The 22,828-nt window shown below is 44.8% G+C and overlaps 2 protein-coding genes across 9 annotated transcripts in view; both read right to left on the bottom strand.

Moving 5' to 3' along the window:
* Positions 1-22,828, bottom strand: part of ARHGEF4 (Rho guanine nucleotide exchange factor 4) — a 156,600-nt gene that overhangs the window by 83,291 nt on the left and 50,481 nt on the right. For 6 of the 8 annotated variants that reach the window (XR_014526815.1, XM_083505747.1, XM_083505748.1 and 3 more), the window contains 3 exons: positions 18,087-22,430; positions 15,297-15,617; positions 14,160-14,289 (listed from right to left, as the gene is read on the bottom strand). Coding sequence is in view for 7 of the 8 variants with exons in the window: in XM_083505747.1 (XP_083361873.1) it covers positions 14,160-14,289; positions 15,297-15,617; positions 18,087-22,430 (4,795 nt within the window). In the remaining variant the exon portion in view is untranslated. The remainder of the gene's footprint in view (positions 1-14,159; positions 14,290-15,296; positions 15,618-18,086; positions 22,431-22,828) is intronic. The other 2 variants (XM_083505750.1, XM_083505746.1) reach the window with 1 other exon arrangement.
* KLHL6 (kelch like family member 6) overlaps positions 14,432-22,828 on the bottom strand; it is a 118,258-nt gene continuing 109,861 nt past the window's right edge. The window contains exon 10 of the transcript XR_014526816.1: positions 14,432-14,613. The gene's annotated coding sequence lies outside the window, so the exon portion shown is untranslated. The remainder of the gene's footprint in view (positions 14,614-22,828) is intronic.

Below are 22,828 nucleotides of genomic sequence, written 5' to 3'. Positions count from 1 at the left end.
TCTCCCATGGCTTTTTGTTTTCTGATGAACAGTGTTAATCAAAGAACAGCCTTATAAATGCTCAGGAAAGTTTGTTTTATTCTATTTGAAAGATGCAAGTCATGCCCCTCACTGTCTTCAAAGCAGCTTCCAACAACAATTAAAATATAAGTTCATGATAAAACAAAATAAAACCAGTTAGCATTAGGTCTCCTATGAAGAAAGGTTTCCCCAGCTGGAGGTAATGAAGATCTTACATATTTAGCATCATAGAAGACAGCAAGATTAATCTGCTCTGTCATGAGGCATTAATGGAGCAAGGTACAGAACAGCCTCTCTCAAACAGCAGAGCTGTCTTACATGTGGTCAAGCTCTACATGTCTGCCAAACAGAAATACCAGCAGCCATCTGGATGTTCATTCATAATGGGTCTATGAGGGGGCATGGAAAATTCCACAGGGCCTGGCTCTTGTGACATAGAGTAGAGTTGGAGCTGCAGTTGCTGTTTCTGCTACTACTTCCAGCCACTGGTATTCTGACTCTGCCTTCAACTAAGGGCTCATCCACACTTTCACTTGACCCGTATTTCAATCATATTGTGTACCCTTTAATTCCCCCGGGTCTGAGAGCTTTTATTGTTCCACAGCTGTGGCTTGCGAAAATCCAATCTTACCCACTAAACCAAAGCTTAGTTAAACCAAATCTCTGTTTGGTTTCCGCACATCTGATGAGATCTGATTCAGTGAGTGAGATCGTCAGAGTCCTAAAGTTTCCGAGCACAACTACCCTGTGTTGGTCTGAGTAGCAATGGTGGTCAGGCCATTGTTGTTTTTATATAGACATTTTTGATAGCCACTAAATTACGTGTTGCGATGCTGAGCCTGTTGCTTAGATCTTGTATGCCTTGCTGCAGCAATAAAAGATTATGGTTGATGTTATAAAAGCCAGAATGGATGATGTGCAGTTGGTTCTTCAAGGTGTGCAATAGATCATCTTTTGCAATTTCACTGGGGTCTTTGGAGGGAGGGGTAAGATTTTGTTTTGGCTTTTCCACAGGGTTCTCAATGTGTAATCCTTAAAATGGTGGCTGTATGTTTGCTTGTTTCTTAAAGGATTTAAATCTTGCACCTTCAATCCCGATTGACACCTTCAGGGTGGCAAACTACAGGCAATATATCATAAAAACAATAAAAAAGACAATAAAATTCGTGAAGCAACATATCAGCAACCACACAATACCAAACTGCAGCTCCACTGAGGTGCTCTGTCACATTCTAATTTAATTCACAGAAATGGAGGCAACATCATCAACCATGTTTCCTGACCTATCTCTCATTTATTTAATGAGGAACAAGCATGCATGGGCACATGCTTTAATCTGAACCAGGATCACAAAAGAAGGGAAAGAAATGAAAGAAGAAATAGGGCAGTGATACTTTTATTACGTATAGGACCTACAGGTGTTTGAAATGCAAGTTTTCAAGTTACCCAGTTTCTTCCTCAGATTTAGATGGTTAGAGATATATATGGCAGGGAGGAGTCAATGCTGCACTGTAAGGACATGAATGCAGAAGGAAGTAGTATATTAATGAAGATGCTGCTAATTAGATTATAAATAGCCTATGCAACTAAAATTTCAAGTTGCAAAGAGTGTGACTCAAAAGTTAGCACTGAGTATTTTAAATGCCAAGTGGTTCACATAAAAGTATCATTTCAGTTGCCTGTTTCTCTTATTCGTGACCATCATTGCTACTAAGAAAAAAGATACAAACCCTTTTTGATGAGAATTGGCCGTGCGTTTCTAAATATATAACAAATATATAACAAATTTCATATTAACCTGCGAGACCTAGATTCTATGTCACTTCCCACAGATACATTTTTCTTCAAAATGATTAGAAAAGCAAAAATGTGACATTTGCTGCAAAGACTGTGCTGCTGTTTCAATAGTGTTGCCTGTGGGGGATGCTTTGACATAGGCAACCTTCCCCTTTTTTGGGTGGGGGGGGTGCAGCTTGAAGGAATGAAAGTGTATAATTCAGTTTTCTTGTAGCATACAATAGGAATAGTGGGGAAACAAAACGGGCCATTTTCTTGAGAATCTGCAGTGGCTGACAAACATGGCACTAGCAAGAGCCAGGCACTGAGAGAGCTGAATCAGAGCTCAGGAAGAAGCTAGGGCATGGAATGTAGTTGGCTAAGGTGAATTGACAGCAGCAAACCAAACAACTGGATGAAGAGGAGAACTAGGGAGAGAGAGAGAGGAAAATAGCTGGGGCAGAAAGCAGATCAGGGCACAGGTGTGAGAGAGCAAATGTGTGTGAGAGAAAGCATGTGCATGCCTGTAAAGTCATCTCAAAGTTGGTGTTTATAAACTGGATTCTGTGTAGATGTGAATGCATACAGATTATCTCGATTCTTTCTAATGTGGCTTCTGTTATGTAGTGTAGTTTCACCCTGGGCCAACAGGGGGATACTGTATATAGTTTTCACTCAGGTCCGCGCCAGTTATTTTAGGCGGGAACTCTGGGCTGTTGTGGTTACAATGTTGACAGCCGGCTGCCTATAAATACAGGCCGGCTGAGCTGTTCGCACTCAGTTCTATTCCAGCTTACCAGAATAAAGAGCTACTTGAAGAAATCGCTGTGCCGGCTGCTATGTCAACCCACGACTTAACACTGGCGACGAGGATGGGATCGATGGACATCAGAGCACAGCCAGATGCAGCCAGCCTCTGAACTGAGCTGAATCACTGAGCTGAATCACAGAGCGAAATCACTGAGCGAAATCACTGGGCAGAACCAATTCAGAGCTGACTGTTCTGGCTAGAGCACTGTGTTCCATCCATCGCCCTTCACGCCGGCATCGGAATCATGGCTTCACTTGTGCCTCTACCGCCATTTGCGCCAGCCTCTGAATCATGGGACTCCTACCTCGCTCGGTTCGACTGCTACCTCCAAGCCAACGAGCTGACAGCAGTATCAAAGGATCGGAAGCGGGGCCTATTCCTCAGCCTCTGTGGGCCTGAGGTGTTTGAGACGGCCCGAGCGTTGGTTGCGCCTGAAGCAGTCCAGGCAACACCATGGGACACGATCCAAGAGAGGCTCCGCAACCACTACGCACCAAAGCTGTCCAAGATTGCTGCCCGCCATGCGTTCTACCACCGGAACCAGGCAGAGGGGGAGTCAATCAACAACTACACCACCGCCCTGCGACAGGCTGCAATGCACTGTGAGTTCCGAGACTTAGACGATGCCCTGATGGATCGAATCGTCTGCAGGGTCCGGGACATCCATCTGCAACGGCGTCTCCTAGCCAAGCCAGACCTCACGCTACAGAAAGCCATTGAGGAGGCTGTGGCCTCAGAAGCTGCTGAACGCTCCGCCCAGGAGATCCGCAAGTCCAGCAGCCCGCGTCTTGCTAGGGAGCCAGTTCCGGTGCATCATGAAGAGGCCAGCAGTGAGGAGGCATCCTCCAGTGAAGACGATGACGTGCACCAGACAAAGCGGGAGCGCAGGAAGTTCCAACAGAAGTCCAAGGGCCAACCGGAATGTGCTGGCTGCGGAGGCAACCATTCCCGTGCCAAGTGTCGATTCAGAGACGCCATCTGTAGGAAGTGTTCCAGAAGGGGCCACATCGCTAAGGTCTGCCGATCGGCTCCGTCTGACACCCCCCCTTCATCGACTCGCAAGTCCAAGTCTTCACTCCAGTCTGCCAAGGAAAGTTGTTTCGCTCTCACCAACTGCCGCTGCCCGTCTGGAACCACGATTGGCCAAACCGACTCGCCTATGCGACGCAAGCTGAACGTCACGGTGCTCATTGAAGGAGCTCCATGTGACATGGAGATCGACACCGGGTCTGCCCTGTCCATCGTGTCATGGAGCACCATCAAAAGACTGGTACCCAGAGTGTCCAAAAGGCAACTCGACTCTCACCGCGTACACCTGAGAGACTACCAGGGAAACGACATTCCCGTGGTAGGCGTTGGCCGGTTCCGGATCGCCTTCAAGAATTTTTCGGGCCTGCTCCGGTTGGTGGTGGTCGAAGGTCAGCGGCCAAGCCTCCTAGGGCTAGACTGGTTTGATGCCCTCGGCCTGGAAGTCACCGGCATCAACTGCATCTCTAACGCAGAGACTGAGGGTCTGGTCAAAGACTTTGCCGAGGTTTTTGACGGCACCTTGGGCCAATATACAGGTACGCCCATCTCCTTTAGCCTTGATCCACAAGTCGCCCCCATCAAGCTAAAGCCACGCCGGGTTCCCTTTGCTCTCAAGGCTAAGGTGGACGAACAACTGGACAAACTGATCGCCCAAGGAGTTTTGGAGCCGGTTGACCACGCAAAGTGGGAAACCCCCATCGTCACGCCTGTCAAGCCAGATGGGTCGGTGAGAATCTGCGCTGACTACAAGTGCACGATCAACAAGGCACTTCAGCAGCACGCTTATCCGGTTCCTGTTGTCCAACACCTGCTGCATTCCCTGGGTGAGGGTAAGGTCTTCGCTAAGCTGGACCTTGCCCAAGCCTATCAACAACTGCCAGTCGATGACGCCACTGCTGAAGCCCAGACGATCGTCACCCACCGGGGGGCATTCCGTTGCCGCCGGTTGCAGTTCGGGGTGAGTGTGGCTCCTGGCATCTTCCAAAGCCTTATGGAGCGTCTCCTGCAAGGGCTTCCGGGCGTGGTACCATATTTTGATGACGTCTTGGTGTCTGCAGACTCACACCAGCAGCTGTTCGAGCGCCTCCGTGCCGTGCTGACCAGGTTCCAGGAGGCCGGGCTCAAGGTAAAGAGGGAGAAGTGCCAGATCGCCGTTCCACAGGTAGAGTTCCTGGGCTATCTTATCGATGCCTCCGGTCTTCATCCAACCACATCCAAGATCCGTGCTATCCAGCAGGCCCCCACCCCAAAGAACAAAACGGAGTTGCAGGCATTCCTGGGGCTGCTGAACTTTTATAACATGTTCCTGCCCCACAAAGCCACAGTGGCTGAGCCTCTTCACCGACTCCTTAGCACTAAGACGCCTTGGGCCTGGGGTCATCGGGAGACGGCGGCCTTCAACGCGGTCAAGGCTCTCCTTTCTTCAGACAGTGTGCTGGTACAGTACAGTGAATCCAGGCCGCTGGTCCTTGCCTGCGACGCCTCACCTTTTGGCATCGGTGCTGTCCTTAGTCACCGTTTTCCAGATGGAAGAGAAGCACCGCTCGCCTACTTTTCCAGGACACTATCTCCGACGGAACGGAATTACAGCCAGCTCGACAAGGAGGCATTGGCACTTGTGGCTGGAGTGAAGAGGTTCCATGAATACCTCTATGGCAGGACTTTTGACCTCATCACTGACCACAAGCCACTCCTGGGCCTCCTCGCCGGTGATCGTCCAACTCCACCGGTCCTCTCACCACGCATGCTGCGATGGACTGTTTTCCTGGCTGCCTACCACTACCGGCTCATCCATCGCCCGGGGAAATCGATGGGCCATGCCGACGCCCTCAGCCGTTGCCCTCTTCCAGCATTTGTGGAAGACCCGGCTCCAGCTTCATCGCTCCTTCTGATTGAGGATCTTCCGGCAGCGCCTGTATCGGCTGCCACTGTGGCCTCCGCATCTGCCCAGGATCGCACCATCAGCCGGGTGCTCAACTGGGTGTGGAGGGGGTGGCCACAAGGGCCTTTTGCATCGGAGTTCCAGCCCTTCGCAACCAGACAACATGAACTCTCAGCTCATCGCGGCTGCCTGCTGTGGGGAGACCGCGTCGTGATTCCCCAGGGACTCCGTCAGCGCGTCCTGGAGGCTCTGCACGTTGGCCACCCGGGAATTGTCAAAATGAAGGCGTTGGCTCGGTGTTACGTCTGGTGGCCTAATATGGACGATGCCATCACTGCCTGGGTGTCCGCCTGTCAAGCGTGCCAGGAGTCGAGGCCTGCACCACCGGCAGCTAAGGGACACACCTGGGAGACGCCAAAGACACCCTGGTCGAGGGTGCACATCGATCTGGCTGGCCCCTTTCACGGCCGGACCTTTATGGTAGTGGTGGACGCCTATTCCAAATGGCTTGAGGTCGCCCTGATGCCCTCCACCACTACCGAAGCTGTCATCCGGGTGCTGCGAGGCCTGTTTGCAACGCATGGGTGTCCTGATGTCCTTGTCTCTGACAACGGACCGCAGTTCACGTCAGGCACGTTTGAGCGGTATCTTTTGGGACTGGGCATCCGCCATGCCCTAACGGCACCCTTTCATCCATCCAGCAACGGGCAAGCGGAAAGAATGGTGCGCTCGACAAAAGAGGCACTGGCGCGCCTGGACCGGGGAGACTGGCATGAGCGGGTCGCCGAATACTTGTTCGTGCAACACATCACCCCTCATGCGGCCACAGGGAGGAGTCCTGCTGAACTGCTTATGGGCCGCCGCCTCAGGTCACCGCTCGACCGGCTACACCCAGACTTTGCCGTGGCTGAACCCCCAGGCTGTGCCAACGCACCACGGTCATTTGTCCCAGGAAACCAGGTCTTTGCCCGGAACTATGTGGGGGACATCCCTTGGGTGCCAGCCACAGTAGTGGGAGTCACTGGACCTCGCTCGTACCAGGTGGCACTCGAAGACGGACGCTTGTGGCGACGGCACATAGACCAGCTTAGGCGCAGGGTTGGGGACTTGGACACTACCGAGGTGCCCCCAACTGCGCTTGCGGCTCCAGAAGAGACACGTACAGATGGCGAGGCCCCACCTACACCTCCCTCGCAAACTGCCAGCGTGGAGCCGAACCAAGCCGTTTCAGAACAGACTCAGACCACTCCACTTGCGGAGGCTCCACCCACAGCAGCGGATCCAGGGGAGTTGGTTCCAACGCCACCTAGGGTCGCACCACAGCCTCAGCGAGAACTGTGTGGCCCTCCGGACTTGGCTACCAGTCCCCGGCGGTCTGGCAGAGTTTCCAAGCGCCCAACTTATTTAAAGGACTATGTTGTTGGACAGGTATCACTGTTGGTCTAAGTATGGGAAATGTAACCGATATGCTTTTGTGCCTAATTGAACCATTACGCGTAGTGCTGTATATAAGGAAACCATTACGATTGTAACTAATGCCTTATCTCGGTGGGGAGGGGTGTTATGTAGTGTAGTTTCACCCTGGGCCAACAGGGGGATACTGTATATAGTTTTCACTCAGGTCTGTAGATAGTTTTCACTCAGGTCCGCGCCAGTTATTTTAGGCGGGAACTCTGGGCTGTTGTGGTTACAATGTTGACAGCCGGCTGCCTATAAATACAGGCCGGCTGAGCTGTTCGCACTCAGTTCTATTCCAGCTTACCAGAATAAAGAGCTACTTGAAGAAATCGCTGTGCCGGCTGCTATGTCAACCCACGACTTAACAGCTTCCATCCCAGGTTTGGCACTGAAAATGTCTTTGGTATCCTGGTAAATTATCTAGCCTGGGAGATGAAGGGTGAATGTGATCCTGTTGATTAGCCTCCTGAACATCTCAGTGGTGTTCTTACCCTTTCCCATTCCCAAGATGGCACTAACTTGCAGTGGCTCCAGTCACTCCTGAAGCATAGGTCACAAAAGGTGTGTGTACAGTGGTACCTAAGGTTAAGAACTTAATTCATTTTGGAGGTCCGTTCTTAATGTGAAACTGTTCTTAACCTGAAGCACCACTTTAGCTAATGGGGCCTCCTGCTGCTACCGCACCACCGGAGCACAATTTCTGTTCTCATCCTGAAGCAAAGTTCTTAACCCGAGGTACTATTTCTGGGTTAGCAGAGTCTGTAACCTGAAGCGTATGTAACCTGAAGCGTATGTAACCCGAGCTACCACTGTAATGCTAAAAGTTCAATCTCGTATCCCATGCTATTTCAACTGGAGATTAGGGTTCAGTATCATCAGTAAGTTCTTTTTCATCAGAGGTGGACTTGATGCAAGCATCCTGACAAGGCAGAAATAGTGTTAGTTTGCCGTTCTGTGTGCAAGTAAAAATCCTAACAGGACAGGTTAGTTGATTATCACTCTCTGTCTTCACACTATCTTTTCTCTCCTTTATACTTACATGCCATGATTGACAACTTACTGGGTTAATTAAGTAGAGTCCTTCCATTAGGACCCTGATATGGGACTCTGTGGTTATTAGAATTGGAACAAGCCAGGATCTGAAACCAATTGCACTGTCAGAAGTTGCTTCTAGTAATCTAAGTCAAATGGGGCTGTCATTTTTTAAATGTTAGTATTTTAGGGTATTTAAAATACTAGATTTAGATATGTTTTCCTTGACTGCATACTAATAGTTTCAATTAATGGTAATTTGATACAGATTCCACATAAGCTACAGATTTTTTTAAAGATGTACCTCCAGAGGAACCATTCTGAGACCTGGATCATCTCAGAAAACAGCTGCTGAAGATGAAGCAATTTTGCACAGTGGAATACGGCCCTCCCATGTCCTTCATTCTGACATTAGAAGAATTAAGAAGGACAGGAAATGAAACAAGTTACTTTGAATTACCTTCTTTTGAAAAGGTTGCAGTTTCATTTTGTGAACTTTTCTACTGCTGAGCTAATCACATATCAGCTTTCCTTCAGCTTGCAACTTTGCCGTAAGGCCACAAATGTACCATGTTATATCAGCGAAGAAAGCTAGTTTGCAAATCCACCAACTGCCAGCCAGACTTCCTATGCCCAACGTCTCTTTTCAGTCATCAAAAATTGACACTTTCATTTGCAGAGCTTCAGCAATCATTGGTGCACTCTTCCATGACTTGGTCACATGATGATGTTATATTACAGCGCACTGACAGAGATTCCCTCCGTTTCTCCTGCAAAGTTTCTCAAATGCTAGTGATTCAGTCAATGGGAGCGGAGGTAATTTATTGCTGAGAAAAGAACTTTCTTGACCTCTTCAAGGATGAGTGCCTTCCCTCTGAGATTCTTGGAGACTAATGCATCATGGCCCCACGCCTTGTCGACATTGATAGACCCCATCTGGTGATTAGTTCGCCCCATCAATTCAGCATTTTGCCTGTAGTATTTCTTGTACTGTTTTGAAACCATTTTCTTGAAATGAAAGTAGTGCGGTTATTTTTGTGTATTTTTCTATGTTCTGCTATTGTTGTTTTATGCTTGGGGCTTTAGTGTTGATTTAGTGTGTTGTTTTTGATGAGATGGTATATTTATTGCTAGCTGCTCTGAGTGTTTTTGGTTAGAACAAGATATAAATTATTTGAAATAAATACAATAGATAAATTATATGGGCATGTTTGAAACATAAGAGTGTGTGCAGCTGTTATTTATACAATACTCAAAAGGATCAACTGATCTCCCTTCAACTTATAGTATGAGACAGCATGTTAGAATTTCAAAAATACTTCCTCTGGCATCTTTTATAACCTTGCTAGCTCCTTTTGACACCTAAGTGTTCATCAAACAGTTCAACTTTGATGTACAGAGCAACACCACCACCAGTCATTCACTGTTCCTTCTATACAGTTTCCCCCCAGATATAACTGCGCCCCACTAGTTCTCTCCATCCAATCAGGTGTTTATTATGTCCCTTAAATCAATGGCGCCCTCTAAGACCAAGAACTCCAGTTCACTCAGCTTGGCACATTAGCATATAAACATTTGTAATACAGTCTCTCTCTTCAGGTGTCTTTCACATTTGTGTTTTGACCTGTGGTGCTTTGGCCTCTCCGAATTGTTATCCCGTGCCCCTGCACTCACAATGCCTAGATCTATGCCTCCCCTATTTAAATTTTCACCAATTTTATCATATTTCTCCCAGAGAGATTTGTTCCGAACCGAATCCTCCTCAGCACCTATCTGCTCCCCCTGCCCCTCAAAAGTTGCTCAGCCACCTTTTTCATTTTAAGTGCCAACAGCCTGATTCCATCTAGGTTCAAGTGGAGCCTGACCCTTTTGTGCAGGCCTAGCTTGTCCCTGAATGTTCCACAGTGCCTAACAAATCTAAACCCTCTCCCTACATCATCATCTCATCCATGCACTGAGACTACAAAGCTGCCCCATCTAGCTGCCCCTGCATGTGGACCAGCAGCATTTCAGAGAAAGCTACCTTGCAGGTCCTGGCTTTCAGTATCCTACATAGCTACCTAAATTTTGCTTCTAGGACCTCATGACTACTTTCTCCCATGTTATTGGTGCCAGCATGCACCACAAGTGACTACTGACATTTTCCTATCTCCCAGACTAGCTAGACAGCAGGAGACATCTACAACCCTTGCAACAGGCAGGTAATTCACCCTGTGATCTGTACACTTATGACATACCCAACTATCCTAATAATCAAATCATACACTACCAGGATCCCCCCACCCTCCAGAGATGTACTCTCACAAGAGGACAGCTGGCTCATCCTCCAAAACTGGGTCCCTTCTAAGGGATTGTTTCCCTCTTTCTCAGAGCGATGTAGGGGAGCTATCACCATGGGAGTGGGACACAGCTATAATGTCCTCAAAGACTTCATCCACCAAGCCCTCTGCCTCTCAGCTAAATGTTCAGCCATCCTCTAGCCCTATATGCACTAGAGCACTAGAGAGGGGGAGGAGAGATAAACAGCCACTCAAAGAACAATATCTTTTAAAAATTGAAAAACTGCAGGACGTTGTTGTGAGATGAGAAAACAGCATTTCTTGTTCTCTACTTCTCCTCTTTAAGGGCAACATGAGCACTTCTCCTGCTTGAGTAGTACAGTGAGAGAATACTTAACTCCCAAAGCATTTTTTAAAAAGTTCATAACGCCTGTCATTTTATGCTGTTCAGTTTCCATTACTGTACGTGCCATTCTTGGGCATGTTGGGCTAAGTTGCTGTGTTTTGTTCCAGTGTCCTGAAGCTTGTGAATAATTCCAAAGGTTCTAGCTAAGGTCACAATATTCAGTTTCAAAATATTCTGTGTAATCCAAAAGTTACCACTACATTTAATAGCATCCCTTTCCAGGATAACATCTAGAGCGTTCTAAAACCTGGGGCACCACCTATTGGTCAATCTCCATATATACTTCAACTCTATTAAAATAGTTTAATTCTTTCTCTTCTAAAGAACTTCAGACGAAAGGTTAACAGAGTTGAAACAACTGTAATCAGTTCTGTGGTAGAGCTGGAGAAAAGGCAGAAATAGGGCTACAGCTAACTCAGCAATCCCATTAGTTTCCCATGTGTTCCTAAGAAACTTTTAAGGAACTTAGAAAGCCTCCTGTTTTTTTGAGGAATAAGTGGGCAAAGGGTAGATCATCAACAGTATCACAGATAATGAAAGACTGAGAATTTTCACTACCAACTGAAGTCATTTTGTATGGTAAAGTTCAAATAGTAGGTCACTGAGAGTGAGATAAGAAAACACCCTTGAGCTGGAGGAATTAAGAAGTGGATTTCTGGCCTCTTGTTCTTCCAATATTGATTGATTGCATCTATACCCTATCTTTTCTCTAAGGAGCTCAAGGCGGTGTACATGGTTCTCCCTCTCCTCACTTAATCCCCACAACAACCCTGTGAAGTAGGTTGGGCTGAACAGACATGACTGGCCCAAGGTCACCCAGTGAGCATGTCTTAGTGGGGATTCGAACACTGGTCTTCCAGCTCCTAGTCTGATGCACTAACCACTACACCACACTGGCTTTCATTCATTATAGTTCATTATATTTTTGTCTGTTGAAAAAGATGCTTAATACATTTCATTGCATTCTAGTTTCCAATGGGGATCATCAAAACACACATTCTGTTCTTTTGCTTGCTATTATTTATGCTGCATAGCATTTGAGGTCTTTTGACAATGGAAGTGTATATCTAAGGATAATAGTAATTGCATAAATAGAACAGAGCTGAAAGCAGGACATTTAAAAATGTTGGTGTATTTGGAAGGGTCCAAATGGCATAAAGATGTTTGCTGGGGAGAGGGAATATTCTCCCATTGCCAAGGCAACCAAGCTCATGTGCAACTTGGTTGCCTCAGCAATGAGAACATTAACTTCCCACACCAATTTAAACCTAGAGAAAACCTTCACTTTATTTACCCGCAATAAGATGGCCACCTATCTAAATCAGATTGGCTTAGCGGATCTGTAATATCACTGTATTCCTTACACAATCCTTATTGTCTGGGATCACACAGGGAAGGCAAAATCCTATTCTCTCTGCTGTCAGTACCGCCACCCCAGCACTAGGACAGCAGAGCAGAGGAGAAACAAGAGTTTTGAGTCACTGTGCTATACTGTGCAGTCAGAACGATCTACTCATGATGATTCCTGTCCTGGTAATATCCTGGCTAGAGTACACATGGGTACGTGGAGCTGCCCTTAAAAGAGAAACTGGAAGGTTCAGTTAGAGCAGAACTCAGCTGCTAGAATTCTGATGCGTACCTTATTTTGGAAGATCAACACTGGCTGCCTATCCACTTTTGAAATCAATTTACAATGCTGGTGTTTACCTTTAATGACCTAAACAGCTTAGGACACAGATACCCAAAGGGACCCCTGGCCATTAGGTCCAGTCGTGACAGACTCTGGGGTTGCAGCGCTCATCTTGCTTTATTGGCCAAGGGAGCCGGCATACAGCTTCCGGGTCATGTGGCCAGCAGGACTAAGCCACTTCTGGTGAACCAGAGCAGCACATGGAAACGCTGCTTACCTTCCCTCCGGAGCGGTACCTATTTATCTACTTGCACTTTGACGTGCTTTCGAACTGCTAGGTTGGCAGGAGCACGGACCGAGCAACGGGAGTTCACCCCGTTGCGGGGATTTGAACCGCCGACCTAGGCAAGTCCTAGGCTCTGTGGTTTAACCCACAGCGCCACCCGCGTCCCATTTCCCCATACTAGCCTGCTCAAAATGGCCTCTTTAGTAGGGGCATTATGTTGACACAAAGGACAGGGCCTTTTCTCTGGTGGTACCCTGACTTTGGAATGCCGTCCTTAGATGATATTGGGATTGTACTCTATGCTGTTCTTCATTTTTCACTTTGTCTTGTTGTGCTTTGTTATGGTTATTTGCTGGTTCTAAAATATATTTATATATGTTTGCTGAATTAATCCTAGTCACACTTTTTGTACACCACATTGATGAACAGCAGTTAAGAAATTTTCATTTTAAAAAAGGATTGTGAACTGTATAGAAACTGGATTTTAGGAGGTTTTCAAAGGGTTGTGTGTGCCCCTTCAAAGCTCCATTTTCACTGTGCAACAATTCTGAGAGGGAGCACTTGGTGTGACCCTAATTAATGTATTGTGTCTCCCCATAAGACTTCTGTGAAAAAGACTAGCAGGGCAGGGCGTATCAAGGCAATACCTTAATACCTTTGATTTAAGAAAGGAATTCTAACAGTTTGGGATATTCAGGTGAGGCATCCAGAGAAACTAATTTTCTGACAAACTTCCCTAAGTGTTCTTTTCAAGTCTAGGAATAACATGTCTTTCTCCCCCAACTCTAACTAATTTATGATGTACTCCTGGTATCTGTCTAGTTGTGCCATACATGTGTGGATTTTCTTTACGGAATAAAGAGTTGGCAACAAATTGCTTTCCTTCCATACCCAGGAAAAGCCACCACTGCAGGAGGAGACATTTTGTAATGTCACCTCTCTCAAATGCTCTGGAAGGGGCAGAACCCAGAAACCTTGAAAATGCACATAGATAATTCAGTATAAGTCATCACTTTAGCAAAATTCTCATCTAGGGCCACCTAGGGCTCTCTTTCATTTTCTAACAAAGCTTCGAAATCAGGCTTATAGCTTCTCTGACAACTCTTGCCAAAGAGATGTAAATTGAACACATAACCCATCTCCACTAAAATATTTCATCACATATCTCTTATATAGAAGGGAAGCACCCCAAAGTGACTAAGGAAGTCACTTCACTTCCTCAAGTGAAGCAGTGAAATGCCAACAGTAATATTTCAAAGAAGCTGAGAATTACATATGAAAGCTTGACACGACATGGGGAATCTGTGGCCCTCCAGACTCTCTAATGTTGGACTCTCTAATGGCCAATAGCCAGGGATTATGGAAACTGTACTCCAGCACCAACAGGAGGCTCACAGGCTCCCCACCTCTGGTGTAACACCCATATCTAGTACAAACAAAATAGTACAGGGTGGAGATGGCATAGGCAAACCATTTCAAAATGAACCAATATAATATAAATATAATGTGCTGGTCAGAAATCAGGTGCCAATTTAAACAGTACTCATACCGGGAAATGAGATGCGCCGCCTCAAGCCCACGCAGTCTAATCCTGTAGGTGTGCTCTGGGAATAAAGGTGCAACTTGAGAGGAAGGGCTTCAAAGGCCACAGGTGAAGTAATGAATGGTCTCATTTTAACCTAAAGAGAAAGGTAGTAATGGGTAATTAAGGACACACTTAGCTGGGACTCCGAAAAAGCATTTACCTATTTTTAAAAAATACATACAGTGGTACCTCGGGTTAAGTACTTAATTCGTTCCAGAGGTCCGTTCTTAACCTGAAACTGTTCTTAACCTGAAGACCACTTTAGCTAATGCGGCCTCCTGCTGCCACCGCGCTGCTAGAGCACGATTTCTGTTCTCATCCTGAAGCAAAGTTCTTAACCTGAAGCACTATTTCTGGGTTAGCAGAGTCTGTAACCTGAAGCGTATGTAACCTGAAGCGTATGTAACCTGAGGTACCACTGTATTGTACTGTCAATGTTGTTTTCAGACCCGGTTAGACAGAAAAAGGGAGAGGAAGAGCAAAGCAAAGATTCTAAAGCAAAGAAATGTTATTATAAAGAGCATAAGGAACTTTGTATGTATCAGCTGCACAATATGGGTGCTTCCAAGGTGAAGGATTGATAAACAGATCGTTCACTGATGTGGGCTTTCCAGTGGGTGGAGCTTGACCGAATGCATCTATGCTGTGATTAAACAAAGAAAAAAGAGCATCTCGATAATGACAGTGCCATGTAAACAATGCCAAGATTTTGCATGAACAAGTAGCACAAATTCCATAATAAATTCCTGCCTGGAAGCACCCTAAGACTCAGTATGATGGATCTGAAAGGAAAACAATGGCACCCTGTATTAACCCAAGGGGAATAAAGCTGTATCTGATAGCTTTCATCAATAGTTTTGATTTTTTTTTAAGAACTGTAAACTCTTCAACCTACTCTCCCCATCACTAGTGAACAAATCATGATATAAGAAATGAAAGATAAGCCATTGTGTTGAGGAGTCTCAATGCACAAGTGACTGCCACATGCTGTTAGAAGTAAAGAAAGCAGCAGAACTGATTAGAGGAACAGCCTGAAGAGAGAAGACAACAGTAGAGAGATGCAGCCAGAGAGACGAAACAATATTATTTTTGGTTCCTTACTTTTAAATGATCCTCTGGGAGGTTACTTGATTCAATCTCTCTGTCTGACTGTGCCTCTTTAACAAGCTTCCTCTTCCGATTCCTTTCCATCCATGTGTCATCAAAGCTGAAACGCTTGTATAGGGGTCTGTGTCTCTTCCTCTGGGCATGTTCTTTGGCTTTCCCCTCCTGAATATGGAAGGGAAGTATCCAGGCCTTGCTCTCTATGTTTGAGAGTGAGGGTGGAGATAGTGGCATCTGAGTAGACCTCTTTCTGCAATGGAGACCCCATTTCTCACCTGGTCTCTTTTCTGGTGGGATTTGACTTTGTTGGATATTCTCCTGTTTTATAAGTAACAGGTGAAAACAAAACAAAAATGTTGTTTCTTTGTCTTTTGACTATGCTGGGCAGCTGACTATAAAGCAATCATGTTGAATCTGGAATGTCATGTTACATTTGTCCCTCTTCAAAGTAATAACATCTGTGCCTTATAAACACAACCTAGTGGAGCTTCTAATGATACCCAGATGTTTTAAATGTGGACAACTCGAGCTAAATGAAACTCAATTGTGCACTGGTCTGCATAAACACGTAGTGTCAATAATCATATTCTCATGCACACTGAGGGAAGAATCACAGTCATGTTGTCAGAACCTCAAGTAGCTGTCAGAGTCCAAAGACCCTGGCAAGTCCCACTAGCACTGCTAGTCCCAGGGTATTGTCAGAAGGTGCATGAAGCCACCACCTGGTGCAGGGCTGGGGTTGGTCAGTGCCATATGAAAGTGCCAGATACACATCTGCAAATCAGAGGGAATGCATCACCCATAAAAGAGGACAACACATCTTGAAATAATTCCTATAATTTAAATAGGAATAAAAACAACAACACGTCTCATCGTAATGGGGAAGACTGCGACAAAATGTGACAAGATAACGGCTCAGTTTGCTGTCTGGGTGCTGCTCTTTCATCTTAAGGTTCCTTCAAATAAAGAACTGCCCTATTTACAGGAGGACACATGACCACCCAGGCACAGTTCTAACTTTAAATCCAAGCATGAATATCTTGCAGTACAAAAAATTGCCCCCAGAGGGCACAGTGAAATGAATACGCTTCCTTCCTCCAGGAACTTTCAGATTTTTGTTTCCATACACTTGACTGGTGCAATTCAATTTCTGCCAATCTTTTTTTTTTTTTAGAATCCTTCCTCCTCCAGGAATGCTGAAGCATCTCCCTCTGATCACACCATTGTCTGAGACAAAGACTGTGTTCACACGTGCAAGCCAGATGTATTTTTCTACTCCTTGTGATTTTTCCACAGGAACCTATGTTAAGTTGGCACTACGGAAAAACACTCTACTATGATCTCCCCAGATACTTCACCTGGAGCATTCATTACATATATATAGGCGTCAGATGAAAATGTTTCTCTTCAACCAGGCTTTTGGCTGATTCACAGTCTATGGCCTTTTAAATGTGTCTGTGGGAGGGGGGGATTACTGGGTTTTTTGTTTTTGTTTAATTACACATTTTGTGTTCTCATTTTGTATTTTTATGTTGTGAACAAGCCTGTGATCTTCGGATGATGGATAGTATACTACTACTACTACTACTACTACTAATAATAATAATAATAGTAATAATAATAGAAATATAAAAATTGCCATCATGATCCCAGCACAGTGAGTCTCTGCAGCAATCATTCCTTGAAGCAAAAAAAAAATGGTTGTTTTAAATATAATTTGTGGGTTTGGTTATTTGTTTTATTTTAGTAAAGGTGGCTGGCCCATCACTTTCCTTTTAGTGTTTCTTTATCCTAAGGCTGAGCTATGGGACTGCACTGCACTACATCTGCTACTGCACTAACAATGTGGCACAAACATTGGCAGACCCATGAGACTGAAGCCGAGTAGACACCATACATTTCAAGTACATTTAAAGCATACACTTTAATCCTGGGAACTGTAGTCCATCCCTCACAAAGCTACAATTACCAGCAACCTTAACAGTTCCCAGGATTCTTTGGGAGGGGTACTTTAAATGTGTGATGCGCATGCAGTCTATATCTCTGCAAGAAAATGAACCTTGAAGAAAGGACCATAGCTCGGATGACATGCTTTGCATGTCAAAAGGTCCCAGGTTCAATCCTTGGTATCTCAAGTTAAAAATGATCAGGTAAAAGATAACTTGAAAGTTATCATCTATCATCTGAGACATTGGAGTGCTGCTGTCAATCAAAGTAAAGGGTTCTGGGCTACATGGACAGATCTGTCTATCAGGTCAGGGTATGTTGCCGGCAGGGAAACCTTTCACATCCCACTGAAAGACAATGGTGATGTCAGCCACCATAATTTCAAATCAAACAAGATATATTTAAAATGAAGTCTGTCCCTTTGTCTGTGGTTTACATGGGCACCTCTTCTGGCATAATGTTTGGGGAATCTGATTTAAAACCAGTCTCATGATGACTACATACACGTGGACTCAATTGGTTAGCCACTTAACTTCTCTGGTTTAGACCAGTATGCAGAATGGCCTGGTTGTAGTTCTGGAAAAGTTATACATGCATGTAGTTCTTCATGTAGTTCTGGAAAAGTTATACAGATAATTAGTTCTGATGCCATATGTCCCTGCATATGCACTCATAGATTCACTGTGACATTCTATATTCCATTTCACTGCTTAGCATATGGAAATGGGCTTTGTTTGGAATGGAAATGGTTTTTAGAAAGAAATAAAAATAAATAACAATGATGCCACACTCCAAACTCTCAAAACTAAACCACATCATCACCACCACAAAGCAACTCACTTCATCTCTGATGATATCACTCACTGAAGAAGTTGTGTCCAAGCTGATTTGTGACTGGCTGCTTATCCCACTGTCCTCTCTCAGATAATCATTATCCAACGAATGCATAGATTGCAAGAAACTAGGTCTAGGCTTCAATGTCTTTGGCCTCTCAGGTGCTTCCAAGTTGCCATCAATCACCGAGATGTTTCCAAGAGATATCATTGAAGTGGAACTTAATCTTCCAGGGTAATGGAAACCCTTGCGTTGAGAACCAGTTCGAGGACTCTGTGGCTTGGGACTCATGGGTCTACATGGCATATCTTTACGTTCATACATTGACAACTGGGGGCAAGAGGGAGTGAAGTGAGAAAATGATGACTGCAGGTCAATCGGACTAATTGGAGATTTCAGCCAGAATTCTTCAAAAGATGTATCTCCATCACTGCTCATCGTTTCCTCTTTCCCATTGCAATCTAGGCTATGCAGACATTTTATATTCAGTTCATGATTCCTCCTCTTGGTATCCATAGATAGAAAATCACCACTCCCAGAGGAATCAGAATGTCCACCATCTACAGATGAGCCATTAGACACACTTGATTGCATAAACTCTTGTCCATTGCAATCTTCCTGATTTTCATTGGATGGTCTTCTAGGAAAGCTGCCAGGGATCCTGCTAGAACAAGAACTCTGCTGTGTTGGAAGAGGACTATTTAAGGCAAACCGCTTTTGGCCATCTGTCTCCTTACTTTTCAGAAATGCTTTCCAAGTTGTTTGGTGCAACTTGGCTTTTTCCTTTTCATTTTTCACTGAAAACTTTGGACTCTGTTCAGCATTTTCCTTCTCCAGAGATTTAGATTCAAAAAAACTTGAGAAGGATCTGTGGGCCAAGGCCAGCCGACTCCTGAATCTTTTACTCTCCATGTTTTTGTTTCTTTTAAAGTCATTCTCAGATGAGGATTTCTTGAGTTCAGGATACTCCACAGACTCATTGTCATTATTCTCAACAGAACCTAAAACTTTCCCTTCAGAGTGCTTTCTTCTTGTCATTATGGGAGAAGAACTTGTGCCCATACCTTCCAAGAGTATCCGGCCAGAGCCAGAAGCCTTTCTCAGGCTCATTCTGTTGAAGAGTCCAGCAGGTTTCTCATAAAATAAGTCATCGTCGTCCAAATATTCTGCAAGGCAACGTTCCTTGCTTTGGAAAGCAGAGCTGGGTGAACTGCTTTGAATATACTTCAAGTCATCTTCTATCTCATCCCCTTTATCTCCATCCAATGTTTCTGTCTTGGCCTTGACACTATCTTGATTTTCAGCAGACATTAGTTTAGATTTCCTGAAGGATGCCATTTTTGAAAAGGCTAAAAATTTAGACTGCTTGGAAGATTTCTCTGTGGCCCCAGCCTTATTGTTTCTCTGAACTGCCTTGTAGAAACTGCTGTTGCTACCCAGGAAGTTAAATAGGTTCTCATTTAACTCCTCACTGTTTGTGCTTTCTATGCTGTTATTATCTAGGCCTGTGGTGGTATTATCTTGGCTGTCCATTCTCACATTAGTGTCACAGATATCTGTGCTTGGATTCCATTGACTGTATCTGCTAATGCACTTTGGCTCCTCAGCAGAAAAGCTCCTGTTCAGTCCTGTGCTTGGAGAACCTTCACAAAAGCCTGTTTTTCCACGTGCTGTATCACAATGTTTGGTGCCTTCCTTTTCAATAATTTGCTTACTATGGACATTATGTCCTAGGGACTTATCACCAGCAATGACATTCTGGCACAGGTTACTATTGCTATTTATTTCCTGTGTTCCTGCAGTGATAACACAAGTGTCTCGCTGTCTATTTTTGGTCACAGATTCATCTGCCACTGTATAGCCTCCTGGTTCAAACTGTAGGTTTACTGCTTGGACCGATTCTAAGACAGAGTCACATTTCACTCGGGAGGGCTTGATTAGCAGTATCTCAGTATTAGTGGCAAGTGGTTCTAAGAACAAACTATTTGAATACCCCTCTTCTTTCCAGTTTTGTACAGTACTTTCCATATTTAAATTAGTCCTAGGAGAATTGTTCTCAAGACTAGCTCTTGTATTAATTTCAGGGGCAGGCACTGAAGATAAATCAAGACCCATTGCTTCTGCTTCCTCCTCACCTTCTTGGGTGGAGATGCTAACAGGGAACTCATCTTCACTGCCTGATATAGCATGTACAGGCAGAATTTCATTTCGACAACAGGGTTGTGCATTTGGAGTCTTCTGTGGTTTTGTGGTGTCCACCAAGGTGATGAGAGAAGAGGCTGAGTTCTCATGTTTCAATGTCTCAGTGGTTAATTCATCCACATAGGTCTCACCATCCATCTTATTTGACAGTAGTCCTTTTTGATCAAGAGATTTAATCAAGAGAGGTTTTAACTCTGAAAGATTCTCCAATTTTTCTTCCTGGCAAATGTGATGTGGTGTTGGTGTTATTTCGAAAGCAGAGACATCTTCACCACCACAATAAAAATCCTTCTTTTCTATTCTTGTGAGGTGCACATTTGTTCTCTCCTGAATGGAAGGACATTTTAAGGCATCAGACACCCTGCTCATGTTTTGAAGCACTGTTTCCTCTTGTTGCCCCATGACCTTTTTTCCACTTAATGTCAGAATCCCATCAAACATTCCCCAACCTAATCCAAATTCTGAATCGTTCCTTATCTCAGCTGCCCCTAGAAAGGCCTCAGTGTTTTGCGTTTCAAGGCATTTTCTCTCCATGTTCACCTCTGTGCTAACAGTGGAAGCGTGGATGTCGTAAGTATTGCCATACTTATCTGCCATGCTATAGCCACCCAGATAATTCTCTTGGGCTATAGCATCACGGCTGTCAGATTCAGAGCTAGGATTCTGAAGAAACGTGTTAATTTCTATCTCACCCTCAGATTTGAACTGATCTTTTCTTAGAACTATTTTGGCATTTATATTTGCTGGTAGAGACTCCAAAGCTGAAGAAGTTTCCAGTCTGGAATGATCCTCTGAGTGATATGGCAGCTGGGATAGGGTCAAAGAATCATTCTCTAGTGTATCTGCTCTTTTTGTTGAAAGGCCAAAGATATTTGATTTATCATACAAATTCTTACTGGTATTCCAGTGGGATCTTGTTGCCAACTGGTTCTTATTTGAGACTAGATGAGTATTAAGAAGTGATTTTTCAATACCTGTCTCTTTTTCCATCTTGAAGGACTTCTGTGGGCAGTCACCAAACCTTTCTAAATTGCCCCTTACCTTTTCATAATCCGACATTCCTAGGGGTAATCTGGAGCACGACCAACTTAATTTATCAGCCATGCAAATACAGTCATTAGCATGTTCCTTGACCTCTCGGGCACTTATGTTTCCTGGTGAACTGTGCCATGATTTCATTTCTACAATCCCTGGCTTTGTGGGTGGCACCAGAAATGTAGATTTTATACATGGTAAACCCGTGGCCTTCAGCTTTGTGTCACACAAGTGTGCATCTACAGGTTTCTGACTCTCAATACCATTCTTCCTATTGCTCTTGGTGTTCAGTATATACTCCCGTTTACACCTAACTTTGGATGATTCACAGTTTCTCTTACAAGTTCTGTTTGTTTCTAAGTGAATATTCGGCAGACTGCATCTTGAAACAGCTTCTGAGTGGGCAGGAGGATGTTCAGTCTCAAAGGAAGTCAATGAGGTTTCAGAGTTTGCTCTGTGACAAGCAAACACTGATCGTCCTGTATTTTTATTGCCTTTGCCAACAGCACCTTCAGCTAGATTTTTTGAGCAGATATGCAGGCGTGGCTCTCTGTCAACAGATTTTGCCTCCACTACCAATGAAGCCTCTGTCTGTGACGCAAGGACCTCTTTACTAATGTTAAACCCTGTGCAGGTAATACTGTAAGGTAACACTTTCTCATTTCCATTGATCTCTTCTGTTTTTGAGACTATTGCCTGTACTTCCAATTCACCTTTGCCAGCTGCTATGTGCAAAGGTGAAGGCAGTTCCCCTGCTTCCTTATGCATGCATCCCAGATGTCTTGCACACTCAGCCTTGGAGGGAGCTTTTTCTACTTTTCCTTCAGCATACTTCTGCCATGGTTCCTCTAGTTCTGCAGAAAGGCAGAATGAACTCAGGCTGGTTTCTCTTGTTACATCACTGGCAAAAGACTCCGAGTCTGATGCACTTTCATAAGGCTCTGTCTTGATGTCTGACAGTGATTCACTCTGATGTGACTGGGTCTCAAAATAGTCTTCATCAGTTTCTTGGCCTGATCCACGAATCTCCAACTCTAACGTACTTGGGACCGAAGAACTCCGGTCTTCTTCAAACTCTCCTTCACTTGTGCAATTTTCTACTGGCTCTGGGGCCTGAAAAGAAAGAGAAAAGAATCTATCAAAGATGGAACCCCACAACAAAATGGTTATTATGGAGAGAACTACTAATCCACAGACTTTGATTTGTATTTGGATGATATGAAGAGGTAATCTTGTATGATGTGGCTGGGTAACTTCAGGCCTGGGGTCCAAATTTGGCCCCCTATCTGACCATTGGAATTCTCCCCAGGCCATACATTCTCTTCGGACATTGAAAGATTAGTCTTTCATATTTCCAGAATAACACATAATCTTGCCCAGACTCTAAATGTTAAAGCAAGTTTCTACCTCTCATAGCTGCAGATGAAAATGCGGGGGAGGGGGTGTCTCTGCTGCTTAGGATAGGGCATAATGCAGCTCCTGTCTCCCACTGTAGCACTATTCAAATTGTA

The sequence above is a fragment of the Podarcis liolepis genome (assembly GCF_965112155.1).
Source record: "Podarcis liolepis genome assembly, chromosome: 5".
In the NCBI taxonomy this organism is placed as follows: domain Eukaryota; kingdom Metazoa; phylum Chordata; class Lepidosauria; order Squamata; family Lacertidae; genus Podarcis; species Podarcis liolepis.
This window is presented reverse-complemented; position numbering and strand designations above follow the sequence as displayed.